Source organism: Rhinichthys klamathensis, unplaced genomic scaffold, assembly GCF_029890125.1.
Source record: "Rhinichthys klamathensis goyatoka isolate OS25496 unplaced genomic scaffold, OSU_Roscu_1.1 h1tg000299l_1, whole genome shotgun sequence".
NCBI classification, from domain to species: Eukaryota; Metazoa; Chordata; class Actinopteri; order Cypriniformes; family Leuciscidae; genus Rhinichthys; species Rhinichthys klamathensis.
This window is the reverse complement of record NW_026606818.1, coordinates 119,092-143,224: the sequence shown is the minus strand read 5'-3', so window position 1 is coordinate 143,224 and position 24,133 is coordinate 119,092. Positions and strand designations below refer to the sequence as shown.

The 24,133-nt window shown below is 36.2% G+C and overlaps 1 protein-coding gene across 14 annotated transcripts in view; it reads right to left on the bottom strand.

Moving 5' to 3' along the window:
- ryr1b (ryanodine receptor 1b (skeletal)) overlaps nucleotides 1-23,913 on the bottom strand; it is a 137,071-nt gene extending 113,158 nt beyond the window's left edge. For 13 of the 14 annotated variants that reach the window (XM_056270197.1, XM_056270204.1, XM_056270200.1 and 10 more), the window contains exon 1: nucleotides 21,096-21,312. In XM_056270197.1, coding sequence (XP_056126172.1) covers nucleotides 21,096-21,143 — 48 coding nt within the window. In that variant the 5' untranslated portion in view covers nucleotides 21,144-21,312. Of the gene's footprint in view, nucleotides 1-21,095; nucleotides 21,313-23,789 lie in introns of those variants that run through there. The other variant, XM_056270198.1, reaches the window with a different exon arrangement.
- Nucleotides 23,914-24,133: the final 220 nt, after the last annotated feature.

The window sequence follows — 24,133 nt, the reverse complement described above, 5'->3', positions numbered from 1 at the left end:
CCATGCCACAAAGCTCTAATCATTTCAAATTGGTTTCTTGAACATGACAATGAGTTCACTGTACTAAAATGGCCTCCACAGTCACCAGATCTCAACCCAATAGAGCATCTTTGGGATGTGGTGGAACGGGAGATTCGCATCATGGATGTGCAGCCGACAAATCTGCGGCAACTGTGTGATGCCATCATGTCAATATGGACCAAACTCCCTGAGGAATGCTTCCAGCACCTTGTTGAATCTATGCCACGAAGAATTGAGGCAGTTCTGAAGGCAAAAGGGGGTCCAACCCGTTACTAGCATGGGGTACCTAATAAAGTGGCCGGTGAGTGTATATACATTCAGTATATATTACTGGCCAAAAGTTTGGCATAATTATGATTTTAGTAATTGTTTTTAAGTTAATTTAAGTTTCTTATGCTCAAGGCTACATTTATTGGAGCAAAAACACAACACTTTTGAATGGTGTCAGTTTCCACAAAAATATGAAGTAGCAAAAAGTAATGAAAAAATATAAAAAATAAGAAGAAAAATTATTCTTGAGCAGCAAATCAGCATATTAAAATGATTTCTGAAGGATCATGTGACACTGAAAACTGGAGTAATGATGATGAAAATTCAGCTTTGAATCACTATATATACTGTATGTATGTATATATACAGGTCCTTCTAAAAAAATTAGCATATTGTGATAAAGTTCATTATTTTCCATAATGTAATGATAAAAATGAAATTTTCATATATTTTAGATTCATTGCACACCAACTGAAATATTTCAGGTCTTTTATTTTTTTTAATACTGATGATTTTGGCATACAGCTCATGAAAACCCAAAATTCCTGTCTCAAAAAATTAGCATATCATGAATAGGGTCTCTAAACGAGCTATTAACCTAATCATCTGAATCAACTAATTAACTCTAAACACCTGCAAAAGATTCCTGAGGCTTTTAAAAACTCCATTCATTACTTCATTACTCAAAACCACAATCATGGGTAAGACTGCCGACCTGACTGCTGTCCAGAAGGCCATCATTGACACCCTCAAGCAAGAGGGTAAGACAGAAAGAAATTTCTGAACAAATAGGCTGTTCCCAGAGTGCTGTATCAAGGCACCTCAGTGGGAAGTCTGTGGGAAGGAAAAAGTGTGGCAAAAAACGCTGCACAACGAGAAGAGGTGACCAGACCCTGAGGAAGATTGTGGAGAAGGACCGATTCCAGACCTTGGGGGACCTGCGGAAGCAGTGGACTGAGTCTGGAGTAGAAACATCCAGAGCCACCGTGCACAGGCGTGTGCAGGACATGGGCTACAGGTGCCGCATTCCCCAGGTCAAGCCACTTTTGAACCAGAAACAGCGGCAGAAGCGCCTGACCTGGGCTACAGAGAAGCAGCACTGGACTGCTGCTCAGTTTTGTATGTCATTCGGAAATCAAGGTGCCAGAGTCTGGAGGAAGACTGGGGAGAAGGAAATGCCAAAATGCCTGAAGTCCAGTGTCAAGTACCCACAGTCTGTGATGGTCTGGGGTGCCATGTCAGCTGCTGGTGTTGGTCCACTGTGTTTTATCAAGGGCAGGGTCAATGCAGCTAGCTATCAGGAGATTTTGGAGCACTTCATGCTTCCATCTGCTGAAAAGCTTTATGGAGATGAAGATTTCATTTTTCAGCACGACCTGGCACCTGCTCACAGTGCCAAAACCACTGGTAAATGGTTTACTGACCATGGTATTACTGTGCTCAATTGGCCTGCCAACTCTCCTGACCTGAACCCCATAGAGAATCTGTGGGATATTGTGAAGAGAAAGTTGAGAGACGCAAGACCCAACACTCTGGATGAGCTTAAGGCCGCTATCGAAGCATCCTGGGCCTCCATAACACCTCAGCAGTGCCACAGGCTGATTGCCTCCATGCCACGCCGCATTGAAGCAGTCATTTCTGCAAAAGGATTCCCGACCAAGTATTGACTATTGAGTGCATAACTGAACATAATTATTTGAAGTTTTTTTTGTATTAAAAACACTTCTTTTATTGGTCGGATGAAATATGCTAATTTTTTGAGACAGGAAATTTGGGTTTTCATGAGCTGTATGCCAAAATCTTCAGTATTAAAACAATAAAAGACCTGAAATATTTCAGTTGGTGTGCAATGAATCTAAAATATATGAAAGTTTAATTTTTATCATTACATTATGGAAAATAATGAACTTTATCACAATATGCTAATTTTTTGAGAAGGACCTGTAGAAAGAAAACTATATGATATTATTTAATGTTTGCTAATTAATATGTGTACTAAGATATAATACAGTTGTTTAAAAATTCACAATATTAATATAGTTTTTACTGTTCTCAATTAAATGCACCCCTTGGTGAGAATAAGAGACTTTTTTCAAAAACACTAAAAAAAATCTCACCAATCCCAAGTTTTTGAATGGTGGTGTATGCAAACAGATGTTTTGCATCATAGTTTCATCATAGACAACAGTTAGTTCTGCTCCTCTAATATTATTGTCCGAACAATATTAAGTATCAGTACTTGTAATAATGATATCATCACTGGAACACTGTAGTAACCAATCAGCATCCAGGACTAAAATCGTTTTTTATAAAAAAAAAAAAAAAAAAAAAAAGAATTTAGATTTGTTCATGTTGTGGCTGCAATTGTTGCAATCACATTGACAGAGACTAGCCTTCATTATAAAGTGACACAAGAAACAAAATGCGCTGTAACAAACCTAAAAAACCACCGAATGATCAAGCACGTATAAACATAACAATGCAGCCGCTACGCAAACAATCTTCAGGAGGGAAAGAGGAAATGCAGAGCGCTCCATCAAAATACACATCAGGGTTATTATTAGAATCGGTGTGGGGATTCCCCTTCTCCTCCAGTGTGCTGATCAAGACCTCTTCAAGCCAAATCCCGGCATTGTGACTCTGGTCTTCACTGACCGCTGACACTGACAGATGGAGGGATGGTGTGGGTGGATTAACCAGAGGCGATAGGAAGGAAAAGGAGGGGCTGGTGCATTAAAGACTTTCCCTTTTAAAACGCCTTTGTCTGTCCCGACTAACCTGGACCATAAAGGCACATCACTCTTTACACGCGGGACCCCCTGCAACGGTTTCCCAATACAAAATGTCACTTCCTCTCTAGGTGGGCAGCCTGTTGTCATGCAGGCACTGTGGTATTTATTTATTTAGGGGTGACGGTTATTGTTTTCCTGTCTGAAGTTGCTCATTACATATAGAGTCCCGCAATGATCATAGAGATGTACAAGTTTCCATTCGTCGACGCATCCGGCATCTTAGAACAGTTAACTAGACACTGTTCATCACTCACACTAACAAAACGATTCATTTTCATAGAACATGTCACTGCATTGAGCAGCCAATGGCTGTAAAAACCACCAGGCTATAACTTAGACGAAATGGGATAACCTTTCAGGGGCGAGAATGTGCTTGATTCGTGTTGTTACGTATAACTCAATATGCAATATCCATATGCAGAATTATCACTCTAATAATAAACTAAATGCTGTGAAAATCATCTGCAGATATAGATATTAATACACACTAGGTTGCAGATGCAGTGAACTCGCTCTCATGGTCCGTCTATGGCGGACGGCTTATATATAGCAGTCCGTAGACAAGACACTAATGAGGCATCTATGTTTAAATATATATATATATATATATATACACAGTGTATATATGGCAAGGATGGTGTATTTTTGTAGGCCAAAAGCTGGAAAGAGAGAGAATTTTAGCACTTCCAGTTCCATTGTCCCGAAATTCAATGCGTTTTTAAATCACGCTCTTGCAAATGATTCTAACTCAAACTTTCAGGGAAAATGTTTTTTTTAAAATAAAGAGTTGTGGAAAGTTTAGTTGAAGCCATGCAACTATGGTGTAGCTTTTTTTCTAAAAGTGATTGTATTTTGGCTTCAGTTTGTGAAGATTATCATGATGAACAAAACGTGTAAGAATTATAAACTAGAGCCTATTTCCCGCAATAATCCAAAAGCCAATGGAAAAATCTTATTGTGTTTTTGTCGAGGGCACCAGGGTGATGCGGGCCTACAAAAATACATCATCCCTGCAGCGCTCTATGAACCCACCCGATGACATCTTTCATTAGTCATTAAAGGCATAGTTTATGCAAAAAAAAAATATATATTCTAATTAAAATCATTTACTCACCCTCATGGAGATATTCACATTGACTAACACTGACTTTCATTTGTTTCGACCAAAACACTACCATTTTAGTGACAGTAGGAGTAAAATTACCTGTAAATATATTAGTGCTGTCAAATCAATTAATCGTGATTAATGACATCTAACATAAAAGTATTTTGTGTGTGTGTGTATGTGTATATACACACATATAACATACACTCGTATTATATAATATTACAAACTTTTGTGTTAGATGTGATTAATCGCGATTAATCTATTTGACAGCACTATGAGTTAACAGTAATTAAGCAAACATTATACCCAAATATAGATATAGATATATATTTATGTATTCATTCTGTAGGACATAGACGTAATATCATATTCCAAAACAATCTTTAAAGACACTATAGTTTGTCTAGTTTAGTTTTTTTGGGAAACCTGAGTGAAAAGAGTTGTTATTTCTACTTTCTTTTTTTAGCAAGTAACCAAAATCCAATGAAATCCTGAATGGAAAAAGAGGAAATGCAACACGAAATGTGTTTGGTGTCTGCGTCCAGCACCTACTAACTCTTCATTGCAACAGCTCCAGAAATAAGACACCTTTCAAGAGTGGCATATATTTTCTAGCATCAGAGGAACGTGTGCGCATGATATCACTTACCATGAAGACAGGACCACAGCAGGTGAAGAGAACGACAAAACGGTTGTCAGTGTCCTACATCACTGTTTTTTAATGACTGGCAGCATTTTGACAGCTACATATACGCACTAGAAACAGGCCAGGTGACAGAAATGAGCTGCAAATGAGCCACTGTATGAAGATTTTTAATGTCTGTATTCATAGCAGACTGTCTTCAAAGGGGAAAGCATGCAGATATACAAAGTAGTAGCATACAGTGGCCTCAAAAAGTATTTGGACACTTTTAAAAGTGTAATAGTAAAACATCAAACCAAATGGCATCTATAAGTATTTTCTCTACTAAGTAATTTCACTTTTTGCTGCTATTACTTTCAACCGACTGATGTGGAGGTGATTTTTAGTGGATGTATAAAAAGTCAGTTCCCCTCATCGTAGAATAACCACAGGTGCAGTTTATCACATTACCTTTAAAGATCCACTAACATTTGACAACAGGAAGAAGCTAAGTACTTTGTCTTCAGCCCTATTATGATGGTAATTGTTTCTCATACACTGTAAAAAATAAAATGCCATTTTTACGGTAAAATACCGGCAGCTGTGGTTGCCAGAACTTTACCGTCAATAACCGACGTTATTGGTTTTACAGACTTAACTTAAAATTTACAGTAATACACCGTATTTTATTATCTGATATAATGTTAATTTACCAACCTATGTATGTATTAATTTCTGTTTTGTACCAATGTAATACACTGACAACCAACAATCATCACAGCAGTGATGAGAGTCACATGATCAATCAAAGCTCATCACAAGCAGCTCTTCCACGAAAGTTAGTACTACTAATATATAGAAGCTGCACAGTCTCATTCACACAAACACTAAACAGCATCATGGTAACACATGAAATTTTAAAAATGCAATAAACATTAATTTAACAACATTAAATGTAACATAAAACTCTAATGTACATAACTGATAAGAAAAGAACTAAGAAAACTATGAAGAAACAGTTATTTCAACAAAAATACATCAAATGCGAAGTGTCACGCAGGGAATTGTGGGAATGTCAATTTACGGTTTTTCACTGTAAATTATACAATGAGTTGTTCTTTTTCACTTTCAAAAACTGTAAATTTAACGGTATTTTATAGTAAAATTACATTAAATGTACCGTTAGATCTATCACAGTTATTTACCGTATATAGTAAGGAAAATTTCTGTTAACCAATTAACAGTTTTTCACTGTAGCATTTTTACAGTGTAGGGATGTACAGTATTTTCCGCATTTGGGGTTAGTCTGCAATTTTATTGCTGCTTGAATACAAAACGTCTGTTTTTCTCCCACCACCCGCCTGAAAATCCCCGGCCGAATTACCTATGTTTTTTTTGATGAACACCAAGGTCGTGTGGTGATTTAATTGCTGATCTCGAAGTTTACAAGAAGAGATCAATTCAAAATTCACTGTTTAAATCCTTTTTGACCACTGCCGAGCACCGTACGACAACTGTTACAATTCGTGGTAATTTGCATTTTAACGATTTTTTTATTGAAATGCTGGAAAGTAATACAAAAACAATATTTCATCATTGCTGTTAAGAACAAAAAGGAGAAAGAGAAGAAAAGCATAAAATGGGTCAATATTATGGCAGCAACAGGTATGCAATACAATTTTAAAATATGTATTATGTACAATTATATAGATTATGAATATAAAACAAGTAGTGTTATGTTGACCTGTTGACCTTGTAAATACGAGGTTGCATTAACTTATTTCTGCTCATTTCCACTTTTTTAAAATGACATACTGTACATCATTTTGAGAGATAATCTGATAATCATTTTGATTGCCATCTAAATGCATGAGTTTTATCACTGAGCTGCCATTCGAATTTTATTTTTACAGACGGATGGACACATGAGAAACAATTACCGTCCGGATAGGGCTTTAATTTTGTATGCATCTTTCTTTATAATAAATGCCATTTGGTTTGATATTTCATCACATTCTGGCCACATTCATACATTTTAAACTATGACTTCAGTGTCCAAATATTTTATGAGGCCACTTTGGTTATTACTCTACCTGACAAGAAACTTAAGAGTCTCTCTCAAACGCCCACACTTACAAATGGACCTTTTTCAGCCTTTAATTTTATTTTATTTTCAGCCTAAACAACATTAACTTCACTTGAAACATTACTGCAGTCCTCTTGGCCCTAAACATGTTTTGCTGATACCTTCCAATTTCATCCATCTTTACACTTCTCCTGCTCCCCTCTCTCTCTCTCTCTCTCTCTCTCTCTCTCTCTGCCCTGGGCCTTCCCCCACTCCTCAGCATTGCTATTTTAGGCGAGTGCACCTGTCATTCTCACATTCCCCTCCACTGCTGACTGGCAGATAGTTCAGAGGCTCTTTCAGGGCAGAGGAGGGTCTGTGATCCCACAGCCACAGAAAACCAAGCATTAACTACAACATACTATTATACTACAACTACTGTACTTCAACTGCTGTCACTTTTAATCAATTGAATACACCCTTGAATAAGAATAAGCTTTCTGTAGAACGTTGTGTTACAGGTTTCAGCACAGATATTACAAAAAAAATCTTTTTTTAAAATAAATCCTGTTCTTTTTAACTTTCTATATATCAAAGAATCCTGAAAAAAAAAGTATCACGGTTTCCAGACATATTTTAGCCAGCACAACTGTTTTTAACATAATACATGTTCCCTGAGCAGAAAAACTGCGTATAAGAATGATTTCTGAAGGATCATGTGACACTGAAACTAGAGTAATGATGCTGAAAATTCAGCTTTGCATCACCAAAAAAAATTACATTTTAAAATATATACAGTTTTTCTTTTAAATGTAATATTATTATTTACACTGTTACTGTATTTACTGTATTTTTGTATTGTTAAAAACATTTTTTAAAAACATTACTGATCCCAAACTGTACTGTTTATACAAATGTTATTCACATTATTTTTATGAATTCCAAAATGTATGATTTAATCATTTTAATTTATATGCACCAATTGCTGACATGTGAAATGATTCATTGCAATTGACAGTTTACACTAAATGAATCAAACCTACCAACTTGAAACGTTGCTACTGAAGATTAAAGGGGTCATGACATGGATTTTTATTTTATTTTAATATGTTCTTTGAGGTTCACTCATGTTAATTAAGTTTTTAGCACACAAAACAAAACATATGTGGAAAAATTATTATTTTCAATCCTCATTCTGACCCTCAGTCTGAAATGATCCGTTTTAAGGCGCTGCTACTTTAAGGCTTGCCAGTAAATGGCCTCTGTTATGATTGGCTAACCTCATTGCATAGGAAACAGTATCAACTCCCACTCGCTATTGCACGGGTTGCTGATTCATCTTTCAATAAAAGCTTATTTCCGAACTCTCCATTACACTGTGCCTCTTTTACAAAACATCTGCAGTCAAATGCTCTGAACAAACATATAATCCTGCAACCCAATCCATGACTATCCACAAACTATTCACTTGTTCCTGACGCTGGTCTCCTCTGAAGTGTCTACAGAAATGAGCAAACAAGCCGTTTAAACGTCAAAGCGAACGTTCTTTCACTCTTCCATTTGTCCTGTTGTCGACAGGCTAAAGTGTGTGGAGTGTGTCAGAAACTGAACACACATCTGTATGCTGTATCAGTGTAGACAGCATCAGTGATTATAATGGGCTCTATTTGCTTTTTGATGCGAACCTCACAACCAGTAGGCGAATGTCAGCCGTTAAGCGACTGAACGCCAGTGTATCTATGATTCGATGATGCACTGTAGAACTGGAGGCAGTAATATACAAATATCACAACCCCACAGTATCCAAACGAGCCTTTTTTGAAGCTTGATTGAATAAATATTTTGTTTATAATTTGAAACTTGCAGGATATTTTAATGGTAGAGACCTCTTATATGTCAAAAGATCAAGGCAAATTTGATTTCTCATGTCATGACCATTTAAATCAGTTAATCTAGCCTATTAAAACAGAGAGATCGCAAAACTAGTCTAATGACGCGGTCTTTGAGAAACATATAATGGTCAAATAAAAAAAGTAAACTAGAAAATAATTGCAATATTCACTTTATATGAATATATTTGCTCAACGAGTGAAACACCTCAATATTTTGTGTTCACAAAATACTACATTTGCAATGTTACATCTAACAAAAATTTTTTTTTTTAATCTTTTATATTAAAACACTGACTAATGGCACAGTGATGGAAAATAAAATATGACAAACTTTGGTTGATAAAACAAACAAATTGTGTACACTTCGTTGTCAAGGCCTAATAACTACTATCTCTCTGTCCCAGGGGTCTATATGAGAGGCACTTATAAAGGCTCTCATCACTGATGCAGTTTCATCAACTGCTGAAAACATCTAAAGCCCTTAAACATGAAACATCCGCAGTTTTATGAGTCATAACCATGACTTCACCAACATAATTTCAATAGTTTGACTCACAGAAGCTCGATCATGTGCTTATGGGTCATTGTTTAGAGAAATATAACATAATCCTAATTAATCTTGGATCTTTGTTTATCCAACAAGAATTAGATCTCTGTGTTTTTTTATCCAAACAATGGAAGTCAAAGGGTGAACTATTGCTTAGATGTTGTCAATGAAGAGTACCAGTATTCTTTCTATGCAAGTAAGGCAGCTTTCAGATCGTTCTGTTACTTTTACAAAACAAAGACCCAACAATCCAGAGAAACAATAAAGAAACATTAAATCAAACATTTAAAGTGGAGAATATATAATAATCTTATAGTATAATTTCAAAATTGGGCAGATAACATTGAAATTCACTGTAACAATCCAGGTAAAGATGAGGAAATTGCATTGTATTTCATTGCTCCCTTCAACAAGTGCAATAAAATACAACATAAGTTGAGTGAACTTCCTCTCTGCTCTCAACTTTAAAACTTGCCTTCTTTGAACCCTGCATGTAGTCACATTTACCTAACGTATCAAACACATTTCTTACCTGAAACTTGTTTAAACATCATATGACATTTATGACAAAAATTAGGGATGTCCCGATCAGGGTTTTTTGCCCTCGAGTCCGAGTCATTTGATTTTGAGTATCTACCGATACCGAGTCCCGATCCGATACTTATATAATACACAAAAAAAGAATAAAGAGGAGAGAAAAAACAGATCCAGGATGTTCCTTATTTTTTATTTAATTCACCTTATTTTAACATTTAACAACTCTGTTAATAGAGCACTTCTGTGAGGTAGCTTGAACAATCAAGTAATAAATAACATAAAATCTTCACTTTTGGACTTTAGTGCAACAGTAAATATAGAAAAAGTATAATCTAAAAACAAATAACACCTCAACTTAAAATACCCGGCAGGCATGTAAACAAAAAATAAAAATGTTTTAAAACTGTATAAAAAAATAATGCGAATATATATATACATTAGGGGTGTAACAGTTCACAAAATGTGCGGTTTGGTTCGATACGATACAGCAAAAAGAAAGAAATGCCAGAGAAATTTCCTATTTATTAAAAGAAAAACAATTTTTTAAATAAGTTTGAGTTTTCCTACATCTTGAAACTTTCAGGTTTATAAATGGGGGTAATCTTTGAAGGATGAACAAATAATGTTTTGGTAATCACATTAAAAATAACATTTAAATACGTTGTGGTGGTCGCGCCAGCGTGGATTTTGTCTGCAGGAAAAATGGTCCTAGGAATCGTTCGGTTTGTATGTGTACCGAACCGGAAGCCTCGTACCGAAACGATTCAATAATTACGAATACATGTACCGTTACACCCCTAATTTACATATATCCGAGTCCTGATCGGGAGGTAACGTCCGATTTCGATCGAGTCTGAAACCACGTGATCGGGCCCGATTTCCGCTCGCGTGATCGGATCGAGACATCCCTAACAAAAATGTGACAAAACAAAACAACTTGAATTATCCTGTTTATACGTTTACTCAAACTCTCCCGCCATCTAGCTTCAAAATGAATCACAAGGATTCCTCACCCTGGGTCACATGACCGTAAAGGATACAATTACTTCCTTGAAGTGACCATTGCATGTACCCATCGCTGATAAACTTGTGGAAGGGCCCTTCGTGAAGTGATTCAGTTGTTCACTTTTGTTTGGAAAGCCCCAAAAACGCCATTTGGAATTCGCTCTTATGCTTTCAAAGCTTAGCCTCTCAGAAATTGCCTATCCTACCTTTAATTATGTAAAATACATAATTACTAAATAATCTATATTGTCAGACAAACTCTAGGCTACTTTAAAGGTTAACTGAACTATCAAATGTATAGAAAACGTTAATGTGACCCTGGACCACAAAACCAGTCACATGGGTCAAATTTCTGAGATTGAGATTTATACATCATTTGAAAGCTGAATAAATAAGCTTTCCATTGATGTATGGTTTGTTAGAATAGGACCATATTTTGGCCGAGATGCAACTATTTGAAAATCTGGAATCTGAGGGTGCAAAAAAATCAAAACATTGAGAAAATCGCCTTGTCCATTGAAAAGTTGTCCATTTATGTTTGCGATTGTGCTGCATTCACTCACAAAAACAAATGTTTTATATATTTACGGTAGGAAATTTATAAAATATCTTCATGGAACATGATCTTTATTTAATATCCTAATGATTTTTGGCATAAAAGACAATAGATAATTTTGACCCATAAAATGTATTGTTGGCTATTGGTTTTGTGGTCCCGGGTCACATTTGAGGGTCTGACCACTGATGATACACTTGAATAATTGGTGTTTTTGGTTAAAACAAGGGAATACATTTTTGTTATTCCAAACTCATAGATGTTTTAGCTAACGTTTTTTATTGTGTTTTGTTGTAAAAGTTGTGTTATGATTGAAGTCACCATTATGGTGATTAGTGTGATCTACAGTGAAGTTTCTTCCATTTCTTCCAACTCAAAGAAGTAACCTTTTTCATTTTGCCCAACAAACTGTGACCCAAGTTAGACAAAGGAAGTTCTACAACAATATTGTAATGTTATTGCTCAGATTAATTTTAAAATGCTACTTGAATACACAAGTAAAAAACATAATTTTTTTGTTTATTATGTTTGATGTAAGCACAGACCAACTTAATATAACAATTTTGTAATGTGGACTCATGCATATTCTGTAAAGCTGCTTTGAAACGATGTGTATTGTGATGTAATGCATAATTTACTGTTATTACTATAGTAAGTACATGTATAGTGTAACCTTAAAATAAATGATCAACTTTATTTTTTTACAGTGTAGATTAATAACTGTGTAAATAACTATTGTGAACATAGCATAGCAATGAAAGAAATGAGTCTTTGCTGTTACAAATAAACATCGTGAATTGAATAAATGACTTAAAAAACACATAATATTGATGATGAGGAGATAAAATATTCTACAATGACTGTTTTTAATGTCATATATTCATGTTGGTGCCAAGATCTCCATCTACATTTATGCATTTAGCAGACGCTTCTACTCAAAGCGACTTACAACAGAGGAACATGAGAAAAGCTATGAAGCTGCTGTCATATGTGTGTTATAATTTGAACCATGAGTAATTTTCCTTCACACATTACAGTGCAGTAGTGGACTCAAGGGGTCAGTAAAAGTTTCTGGCTGACGTAAGCGATTCTTCTGGCGTGCTAGCAGAGGGAACACCTGTTTATTGTAAAGATGTGACAGAGCACACAAATCTATGTCTCTGAACAGATGGTCTGTCAGGGCTGAGGTGTAGATTCGATCATCTGTGGGCTAAGCAAAATATAAGCCCAAGGAAGACTGCTGCTTTACACACTCAAGACCTGAGGAATCTTCTGAAGAGCTCATGGTCTAATCCTCCATCTCACACACACACACACACACACCATGAAGAGTCCCCTGTGACGGACAGGCCCTTATTGTGGACTCTATCTGCATAACTGAGCACTAAAATTAGTGCTTCTAGATCCTTCTCACCTCATTTCTGAGGCTGATCATCACAAAATTCCATCTTTAGACTTACAACATTTTAAATAAATCAGTTAACCCCTCAATACCATATTTCTAAGAGTGTGAGATGTTTAAATGCTCATTATGTCACAGTAGCCACTAAACTAACTGCCTTTCTCTCTCTTTACCCTTATTTTGTTCTCTATTACTCATGCACAAATCAATCAATTATCGTTTAGAAGTGATTACAGGCTCCAATTCACAATACTTAGATGCTTTTATGTCTCATGTGCAACACACACATGTAAAAACACACACATACTCGCTGTCCTCCCTATGGAAAGACGAAGTAGGACACAGACTCTCTTGCTCTCCCTCCTGAGTGTCAGGCGCTTATAGTGGAGGAACTATAAAAGGAAACGGCTGTTATAGCCTGGAACCCGAATACCCCCTCAAATGCACTCCAACACCACTGATGCTATTCTCTCTCTCTCTTTTCCATCGCTTTATTTTCAACACCTTTAAGGAGCTCAGTAAAACCTGGAGAAAGCTATCCAGTAGCATTGGCATTCATCTCAATAGCAGTGGCTTGGCTGGCGCTGGACCTCTTTTGAAAATATGGCATCAGGAATTTTTGTCACACTTTAGATTAGGGTCCAATTCTCACTCTTAACTAACACTTAACCACGACTTTTGCCTCAATAAACTCCTAATTCCTGCTTATTAATAGTTAGTAAGGTAGTTGTTAAGTTTAGGTATTGGGTAGGATTAAAGGATGTAGAATATGGTCACGCTGAATAAAGGTCCTTGCACACTGAGTCCGAAATTCACATGCAAAATTTTCGCACGTTAAAAAATAAATACAACCTCATGTCAATCACGCTTACACACTGCCTCCGAAACTTTCGTCCGTCATAAAAAAAATTCGGATCGGGTTCGATTTTCTGTGTTTTTCGCATCCGTAGCAAGCAGTTTGAATTGTGTTTTGACAATTCAGAGCCACCGAATCACAAATACGGAAAAACTTGTACGAAAATTTCGGACTCAGTGTGCAAGGACCTTAAGGCTTTAATATGTCCATAATATAAGAACAAATAGCCAACATATGCTAATAAACAACTAGTTAATAGTGAGAATTGGATTCTAAACTGAAGTGTTTTTAAATATTTTTTTTGTGTCAATCACCTGAGCCATGAATGCATTGTGATTCTGGAGCCGCATGAAAATGATGTCATGACAACATTAGCAGCTTTTGCCCCTTTGGGCCAAACCATTCTGAAAACAGGGGGTGCTTTCACAACTGAGCATTTGTTTCCAAACCTGGTGCGTTTTCTCTCTTGGTTCGGTTCGTTTAGGCATATGTAAACTGGGCAATCGCTCTTGGATCCGCACCAAAAAAAGCGCCAAAGACCGCCTGACTCGGCCCGATTGCAGACGAACTCTGGGGCGGTTCGCTTGAGGTGTGAAAGCAATCCGACCCAACGGACCAAATGATATTATAATTCATAACGGGAAATGTGCTATATAAATAGCAGTAGTGTCTGATTCTGTGAGTGAGCACATTAGCTATCACAGTTGAAAACAAAAAGAGCACCTCTTCATCTTAAAATGTTGTGTAATTGCGCTTCTCCATGCGAGAATGCTGTCCCATGAAGCCTTGATGCATTACAACATTCGTATGTTCGCTTGTGTCTTGACACCGATAACCTCTAGACAGCACTGCGAGATCCAGAGAGAGCATGTTTGAATTTGCTGCAGTAATAAAATGAATGTAGTATATCATTTAACAGCGGGAATGACGACTCAGTCGTGTAGTGTTTGTCTCGACAGTTACAAATAAAGCCACAATAAGCTCATGGAGCGAACTTGTCAATCATCTTGATGGATGATGCAGAGGAAAAACTGACTAATAAGAGGACAGTTGTCCTCACATGTGACTTGCTTAGGCTGCGTTCACACTGCAGGGGCTTAATGCTCAAATCCGATTTTTGGAAAAAATTAGATTTTTTTGCAAGGCGTTCACATTTCCAATTAAATGCGACCTTTTGTGATCTCCTGTGTGAACGTGAAATGACCCAGAAGTGACCCGCATGCGCAGAAGAGTACTCAACGGTCAACGACGTCACTTGTTTGCGGAAGTAGCTAAACATGAATGTCAACAGTGGAGCTCGTTTAGCAATATTAAAGTTATTTGTGTGGGTGCGGAGTCGGCGGAGTGGCTTCACTAAAACAGAATTCATCAGTAACTTCCGAATGACCAGATCCACCTTCGATTATGTTTGAGCACCTTCGATTAACTCTGTCACGGAAGAGACACGTCTGCGGCGGACCATAACAGTGCAACGCGTTGGAGTGTAGTGGCTAGCTACAGGTGCGTGCTATCGTACAATAGCTAACTTGTTTATCTTCTCATTCCCGCCTACTTCAACGCAGAATTATGACGTTTGTCGCATATCAATGGCGTGCGGGTCGGATACATGTGACCTGGCCGTTCAGATTGAGGTCGCATTTCAAAAGATCGGATACATATCGGATTTGGACCACATACCCAAGTGGCCTGGGTCGCATTTGAAAAGATCGGATCTGTGTCGTTCAGACTGTCATGAAAAGATCAGATACAGGTCGCATAGGGGCAAAAAAACGACCCCGGAATTGGGTCGTTTCAGCCTGCAGTGTGATTGAAGCCTTAAACACATTTTGGTACGTTTTGAAAGGTTGCCTTGTGAAAGCGAACCGAACCAAGAAGAAAATGCAACATTGTATCAAATTAAGTCTTTGTTTCGGAACAAAACAAACAATCTGTCGGCGTGAAAACACCCAAAATGTGCCTTGCCAAACCAGGCTCAAGTGGAAATATAACTGGAACCATTCCTTACCGTTCTTATGGCGCTTTTTCACTGCATAGTACGGTACGGCACGGTTTGGCGCTTTTCCACTGCATGGTACGGTACGGCTCGGCTCGGTACGGCTCACTTGTGGCGCTTTTCCACTGCATGGTACGGCACGGTACGGCTCGCTTTGGCTCGCTTTAAATGGTACCACCTCTGTCGAGGTTCCAAGCGTACCGTACCGATACTAAAATGTGACGTGAACACACTGCAGATCACTGATTGGTCAGACAGAATCGTCACTACCAGCGTCATTGTATTTGCGAGACATCAAACCCGCTAGATTTAAATAGCCAGTAACAGCCACCGCTGTTCTTCACAAAGAGCCGGCAAAAGTAATGATTTTGAATATGTAAAATATAGCAAGGAGATATTTTAATTGTTTATTAATAAAACAAAAGTTTTCTTAGTCGGCTAAGATGAAGTTGACGATGCTGACTCGCGATCTTCAGTAGCCGAGTGAACGCGCCAGAGAGAAATGCACATTTCATAAGGATTACATAAGCAGAGAGCAGTCTGTAGTCTGTTTTCTTTCGTTTTGAATTGTTCTGTTTAAAAGTAGACATGTGAGGCAAGTAGGCTACCTTATATGCTGAGTTTCGGTTCATTTATGAGACGAGCTCCAGTTCACACGCCGGCGCCTCCGTTTCCTATCTATCGTCTGCTATATTTACTACTTCTTATTTATTAAATCCAGGCAATTGGTTGATGAAACATTGATTAAAATTAAGATACAATTAATACAAAACGAAATTCAGGTTAAAGAAAGGTTTTGTGCTTTCTGTTGGATGTCTAAGTGAAAGTTTTAAAGCATCTTTTAGTGCCGCTGTCAGAGCGCTCACGTCCGTAACGGAGAACACATCCGTAACATTGTTTTTTCCTCATAAATGCGAACACGAAAAATAAAATAAAATAAAATAAAATGAATATTTTATGTACTGTGGAGACTGAGAGCCAACCCTTCTTCATCCGGTGGGTATTTGGTTTGCGCAGTGTAATTCACATAATCACTAAAAAATATTTTGCCTCCAAGTTTTTGTTTTTTTAAGCAATCAGAAATCCGAGGGCACTGCTATAATCCCACCCACTTTGAAGCGGTACTAACTGCAGTGGAAAACCAAACCGAGCTAAAGCGAACCGAGCCGTGCCGTGCTGAGCCGAGTCGTACCACGCAGTGGAAAAGCGAAGCGAGCCGAACAGTGCCGCGCCGAGCCGAGCCGAACCGTACTGAGCCGTACCAGCAGTGGAAAAGCGCTGTTAGAACCGTTCGGCCCGATGGTGGAAACGTGGCTATTGATTGCATGATGGCACCATAAGGGCCAATTCACAAAGAACAGGGCAGTGGACCGGGAATACAAATGCAAGGTCTAGAGACGTGTTTTTTAACTGTTTACATAGACATAAACAATGGGAAAGCAGTGCAGAACAGCCATTAAGAACACCAGGGATGTAACATTATTGTGAAAGAGTGCCATGGCATGTCTCAGAAACCAAAGATGTCAGTAAAAAAACCAAAGGGCTTTCCTGAAAGGATTCCCCAAGGACAGATACTGGTGAGCCCTTCAGAAAACTGCCAGTTCTTGACTGACCCACACATGCTGAGTCACTGTATGGCTTACAGCAGTTACACACACTCTCCACACAATACCTCTAAATCTCACATAAACACTCTCACACTTCATTAGTATGATGCTGGGATATCGTCATATATGCAGATGAAGATTGCAAAAAAAAAAAAAAAAATTTGTATTCATACTTCTTTTAACAACAGTTAAGTAAAAAGCAGAAAAACTAATAAAGATGGATTACTGCTACAGGTTCCATAATTATTAAAACACACTGACAGATATTATGTTCTCTCATACCTGTGTACTACATATACTCTCCTATTTCCCTTCCACTCATCCCTCTTTTGTCTTTTCCAGTCCTCTGAGTGATATGAAAAAAAAAACCAGAGTGTGTAAGTGGGAGTGAAGAGGAAGAGGTGGGCCGTTTCTAACACACACACACACACACACACACACACACACACACACACACACACACACACACACACACACACACACACACACACACAAATATAGTCAAAGAGTTCCTTCACACCAGATGACACTAAACATCAGTCATAAAACTCAACTAAAATAATTATTCATGTAAACGAAAGGGCAAAATGTTCATTTGAAATCTAATGATGCCTGTAAAAAAAATCACTTCAGACAAGTCTATAGTCTGCATCCTTCCCTTCCCGACAACAATACAGAAATGTCTTTACTCTTTACGCACGTGTGGGCTCAGAACAGCTGTGAGACTTTGTATTGGTGTCTCGTGAAGAATATACAAATCTGACCTCTGATCATAAAGGCGTGAGGGATTCTTTGCAGCATTGTCATCCACATAAAGCTCTAATTAGCATTCCTAAATGAGGCATGCGGGAGTATTATGAGAGATCAGCTGATCCCACTGGCCAAATGTCCAGACTGACGTCTCAAAAGACCATCTTCAACATCCAGTGCATCAATTTATAAAACTGTCAGCTACAACTCTAAATTCTGATAGGATGCATCATTGCTTGGCAGCTGTAAATATGTTATTTAATGTAAATTATAGGAAAAATTAAGGAATATTTTTTTTTAAACTACAATATAAAAATAAAAAAACTACTGGCTAAATTACTCAAGTTACCCAAAATTAACTTCTTGTTTATATAATTATCTAATAAAAGAAAAGTAAATGCCACATAGGCTATTGCTTCATTATTAATACATTTAACTGTTTATGGTACATTGATGTCTCGCATTTTCTTCATATTACTATTGCCACCATTTTAAAAGCAATATTATAAAATAGGACTTTGTGAATACGGATTTTACCTCAGTTGAGTTATTTTTTTAGAAAATAAGAACACCTCTTACCCATGATACAAGTCCATGCAACACACAGCCTTAAGAGCTTTTTGCATTAATAATCTATAATCTTCTAAGGAACTTCCCTATATACTGTGATTTTTGACATTAGCTAAATGCCAAAATGGCATCATTTTCAACTAAAGAAGGAGCCAAGGGTCCTTTATATATTCAATGAATTAACCATGATTTATTTTGTGATTCCAGAAGTTTCAAGAACAGTATGTTCTTCAAAAAAACCTGAAGAACTGCTCATAAAACATTCACTACTAGGCTTAAGAGATATAAGGATCTCAAGCTGACTAGACGTCACTGTAGCTTTACCCATTAATAGACACGGTAAATTCCAGCACAGCTTCAACAACCAGAATGAAACAACCTTTCACAATGTATAATGCTTTACAGTGAACTCTGTTAGAGAGCTACATATGGCAGTTTATCTGTTCAATAAAGTACATTATTCACTTGTTGTTGAGTAATAAAAATGCCATCTTTGTTTCACTTTTACAACATTTCAAATCCCTCAGTTCTCGCCATCTCTGAGAAGCCAAGCCGATGTTGGTTCTTGTTTTATTACGAGCTCTGTAACAACTAACCTTAGACACTTTTCTCTATTTACAGAGATGACAAGACGCAGGCAAGTGACGAATTTACGCAATTTCCAGCGAAAACCCTCCTGACAGGTCAAAAATATAAACACTTATAATAGGCTTGTCATAGTGAATCAGGGTAAGAGATGTTTTGGAAGAAGTATTGATGATGTATTGGCTAATTATTTAAATTTGGTTAATTTTGAACCAAAAAAGGTTACATGGTGTAACTTTAATTATTTGCTATTGATAGTTTATCTGCTTTTTTAACATTTTAATTTCAGAGCTTGAATTTCGGCGTGGGATTGCGGGTATTGCACATAATTAATTCTAATCATTCCCGCAGGTCTCCCACTTATAATGCGGGAAATTTCCGCAACCATTGCTTCAACTTTACCATGTAGGTTGTATTAGTAAATGAATCCACCCTCAGATTATAAAATCAAATCAGTCTTTTTAAAACAGCGTGGGTGATTCAGCAGAGCTGCCGCGTCTTCTCTCTCTCTCTCTCTCTAAATAAGTTTAAGGAATCAGGATTAATAGCCTATGTATTTAATTTAGTCAGGACTAAAATACTACCCAGTTTTGACTTTATTCAGTTTCTGTAGGCCTATTTCTGAATACTAGTGTCAGACCTATTCAAAAACATTTCTCTTTATTGCTATATTTATTCTATTGTATTTATTTGTGCTACTTTTTTCAAATGAATTAAAAAGCTCCCTTGTGTTATGTAAATTCTTAACAACAATATTACCCCATTGTAAAAATGCGATTGCGCAAATATTTAGGCGAGATAAATGTAATACATTGTTTTTGGAAACCCCAACCCCAACTCCCCTTCAAACAAAAAAAAAGTGCATCCCCCCCATGAGAATCACCTAAGTGGGATTTCCCCCACAATTTCCAAAACGAAATTCAGGCCCTGAATATATTATTTTTTATAACTTTTAAGTTATCGTGTGGCTCCCATTGGAAAGTCCCCCTAGTGGTCCCCGGCCCCTGACAATCTCAGTTTCAAATTTTCCACTTCTCTCAATCTCCTAATTCATGTCACATATGCTGTATAATTCCAATTCTTCTTGTTCTTGTTCTTCTTGTACGGCCTTTTCCCCGAGTGTGTAGACTGTGTAAGCTGTGCTCAGTTTGAGAGATGAGGGGCAGAGGCCAGCTGTCCCCCTCAAGGAGCTCGCCTGCTTGTTGCGTCTTACTCTCCACTTCTAAAAGTCTCTCCTTTCCTGAGGTAAAAATAGCTAACGATGCAAACAGATGCACCAGCCGCTGTCCATCCACACACATTCACATCCATCCATCGAATGACAGAATCTTCTGGAAGAATATGCGGAAAGATGCAGCACTTACAATGAGTTCACAGTCAGCAATAACAAAAGCAGGACATGTCCCTGATAAGAGACGTTGTTAGGCAGACTATCAAGTCCATAAGCAGATCAGAAGACAAGTGGGCCACCATAAAAATAGTCAACTAAATACAGGATGAGAAACAGGCTTGCACAATTGTCCAAAAACACCACAGTAACAATTTAACCTGAATAAGCCATGAGCGTATGGATGGAGGAGTCAACAAAATATCTATTAGGGTGTCAAGCACTTGACAAATAAATTAGCATGCATGCTTAAAAACAACCGAACGGATCTACACTCGCATGCAGGAACATCCCTAACAATTCAGCAACGATGGAACCAAAAGTTCAAGATAGAGGGGAACCAGATATAAAAGTTCAAGAATCTTGCGTTTAATATGTACCTACACTACTTAACCACTAGTCTAAATACTGGGGGGGAGACATGAGTGTCTATAGTGAAAAAAGAGTTAAAACTATTTCGTTGAGATTCAACTTTGAGTCCTCCCAAATAACATTATTATTGAGTGAAAAGCAGGTCAAGCGACACTTACCGTCCGTAGGAACTGTATCTCTTCATCTCCCCCCTCTCCCTCTGCCATCCTTCTCCGAGGGTTATTTGCAGCTCCTCAGGAGAAATCAGAAAATCCTTCCGTTTTGTCCTCAGTGTTTCAGTGTCTTCTCTCTCTCTCAGTGTGTGTGTGTGTGTGTGTGGGTGTGCTGGAGGACAGCGTGAGTCCTCCTGTAGCTCTCACGGTGGAGTGAGAGAGAGTGACAGAAGATTCAGCACTGCTCCTCTCTCTCTCTCTCTCTCTCAGATCCTGCTCTACCTTCTTACACACTCACACACTGCAACCATATTTGCACAAGTGGGCCACCCCCTTTGCCTAAAACTGATCCTTGCACAAGTCTAATGAGCTATAAATGGAAAATGTGCTTGTGTGTGATGTCTGAGAAGACACTAAGACACATATGTACTCATACAGGCAAACAAGAAATCAGTTTAGTTTTCCAGAACAATATTTGTGCACAAACACACGGTAAACAGCTCGGACACAGAGGAGTCCTAATGTGAGCCGCACACAGGCAGATACACTGGGCACAGATGTGACTGAAGCAGAATACAGACGGACAATTCACACAAAAACATTCAAATCAATGAATTTCTATTCTGGCACCGTATTTGAAACAAATATCAATATATTAATAAATATTAATGTACTGGTTATATATATATATATATTTTTTTTATTTTTTTTACCGAATTGCTGCCTAAAACACTGATTTTTTAAATAAATGTAATAATTAATATACATTTTTAAATGTTACAATTAATTTATTTATAAGATTTTTTTAAGAACTTTATTTCTGGCACTGTATTTGAAATAAATAGCAATATATTAATGAATTCTGATTATATATTTGTTTTATATTTTATAGTTTTTTATTTATTTATATATAATTATAAAAAAATATGTTCTTTATTTATTAATATCTGTTATCATTATATATATATATATATATATATATATATATATATATATAGTATATATATAGTATATATATATATAAACCTAATTGCTGCTTAAACAACTGATTATATTAAAAATATATTTATACATTTAAACAAATGTAATAAATAATATAGATTTTAAATGCTATAATTATATTAATTAATTACTTAATAATAATAAAATATATATAATTATTATTATATATATATATATATATATATATATATATGTAATAATATACATTTTTAAAATGTTATAATTAATTAATTTCTAAGATTTTTTTAAAGAACTTTATATCTGGCACTGTATTTGAAATAAATAGCAATATATTAATGAATTCTGATTATATATTTGTTTTATATTATATCGTTTTTTTATTTTTTTATATATAATTATAAAAACATGTTCTTTATATATTAATATCTGTTATCATTATATCTATAGTATATATATATATATATATATATATATATAAACCTAATTGCTGCTTAAACAACTAATTATATTAAAAATATATTTTATATATTTAAACAAATGTAATAAATAATATAGATTTTAAATGCTATAATTATATTAATTAATTACTTAATAAAAAAATATATATATTTAATTATTTTTTATATATATATATATATATTGTATATTTATGTAATAATTAATATACATTTTTTAAATGTTATAATTAATTAATTTATAAGATTTTTTAAAGAACTTTATATCTGGCACTGTATTTGAAATAAATATCAACATATTAATGAATTCTGATTATATATTTGTTTTATATTATATAGTTTTTTATTTATTTATTTATAATTATAAAAAAATATGTTCTTTATATATTAATATCTGTTATCATTATACATATATATATATATATATATATATATATATAGTATATATATATATATAAACCTAATTGCTGCTTAAACAACTGATTATATTAAAAATATATTTATATATTTAAACAAATGTAATAAATAAAATATAGATTTTAAATGCTATAATTATATTAATTATTTACTTAATACAAATAAATAAATAAAACATATATATATATATAATTATTTACAGTATATTAAAATATAATTTAGTACATGTAGGATACAAATTGTATTAGAATACCAATGGCTACATGCAAAATTCTCCGAAATCCGTCGTAGTATAATGACTTTTGTCTGATGATGACCTTTCTCCAATGCAGAAAATATTTTCGTTTGGAAAATACTGTATACACTATCCACATTATTATGTCATTTTAAGACTCTGGATCATGAACGAAATGTAAATGATGAAAATAAAATCAACAGCCTAACAGGGCACTGAGCCAACAGACCAATTAAACAAGCAATTAATGAGATAGATAGATAGATAGATAGATAGATAGATAGATAGATAGATAGATAGATAGATAGATAGATAGATAGATAGATAGATAGATAGATAGATAGATAGATAGATAGATAGATAGATAGATAGATAGATAGATAGACATGGCTAATTATATATTCAATCATATTTCCCTGTTCTGCGTCCACAGACACACACAGAGATCACCGGTCGGTCGGCTAGACAAAATGACAGCTGCATAAGCAACACACCCCTAAAATTAGTCTAGGACAATCAGCCAACGTGCTGCACTCATCAACACACTCACATACAGACACACACACACACACAACACACTCATCCTGACCACAAACACAATGAAATATGACAGCTGGCATCCCTCCTCACCTCCACAATCTCCATCTAAGTGTCATCTCCGTGCGTGTCCCTCCTCTCTTCTAAGCCCAGCTGCAACTACATCAGAGTATGGAGTAACAGGGATGCTGATGGATTTTGGGGAGTCTGAACTTCAGAGAGCATGCTCAGACATCACGTAATGAAGACTGGGAACCCGAGTGCATTTGCTGAGCACATCCTGTAGTCCTTCAAAGTCCCCGCTAGATGGCAGTGTATCACCTCATAAACTCACTACGGGAAGAAAACAGAAGCTAAAATTATTTACAGAAGGCTTTGTTTAAATATGAGATGTGCATTAGGTTTCTATAATACATAAGACTATGATACATATTAAT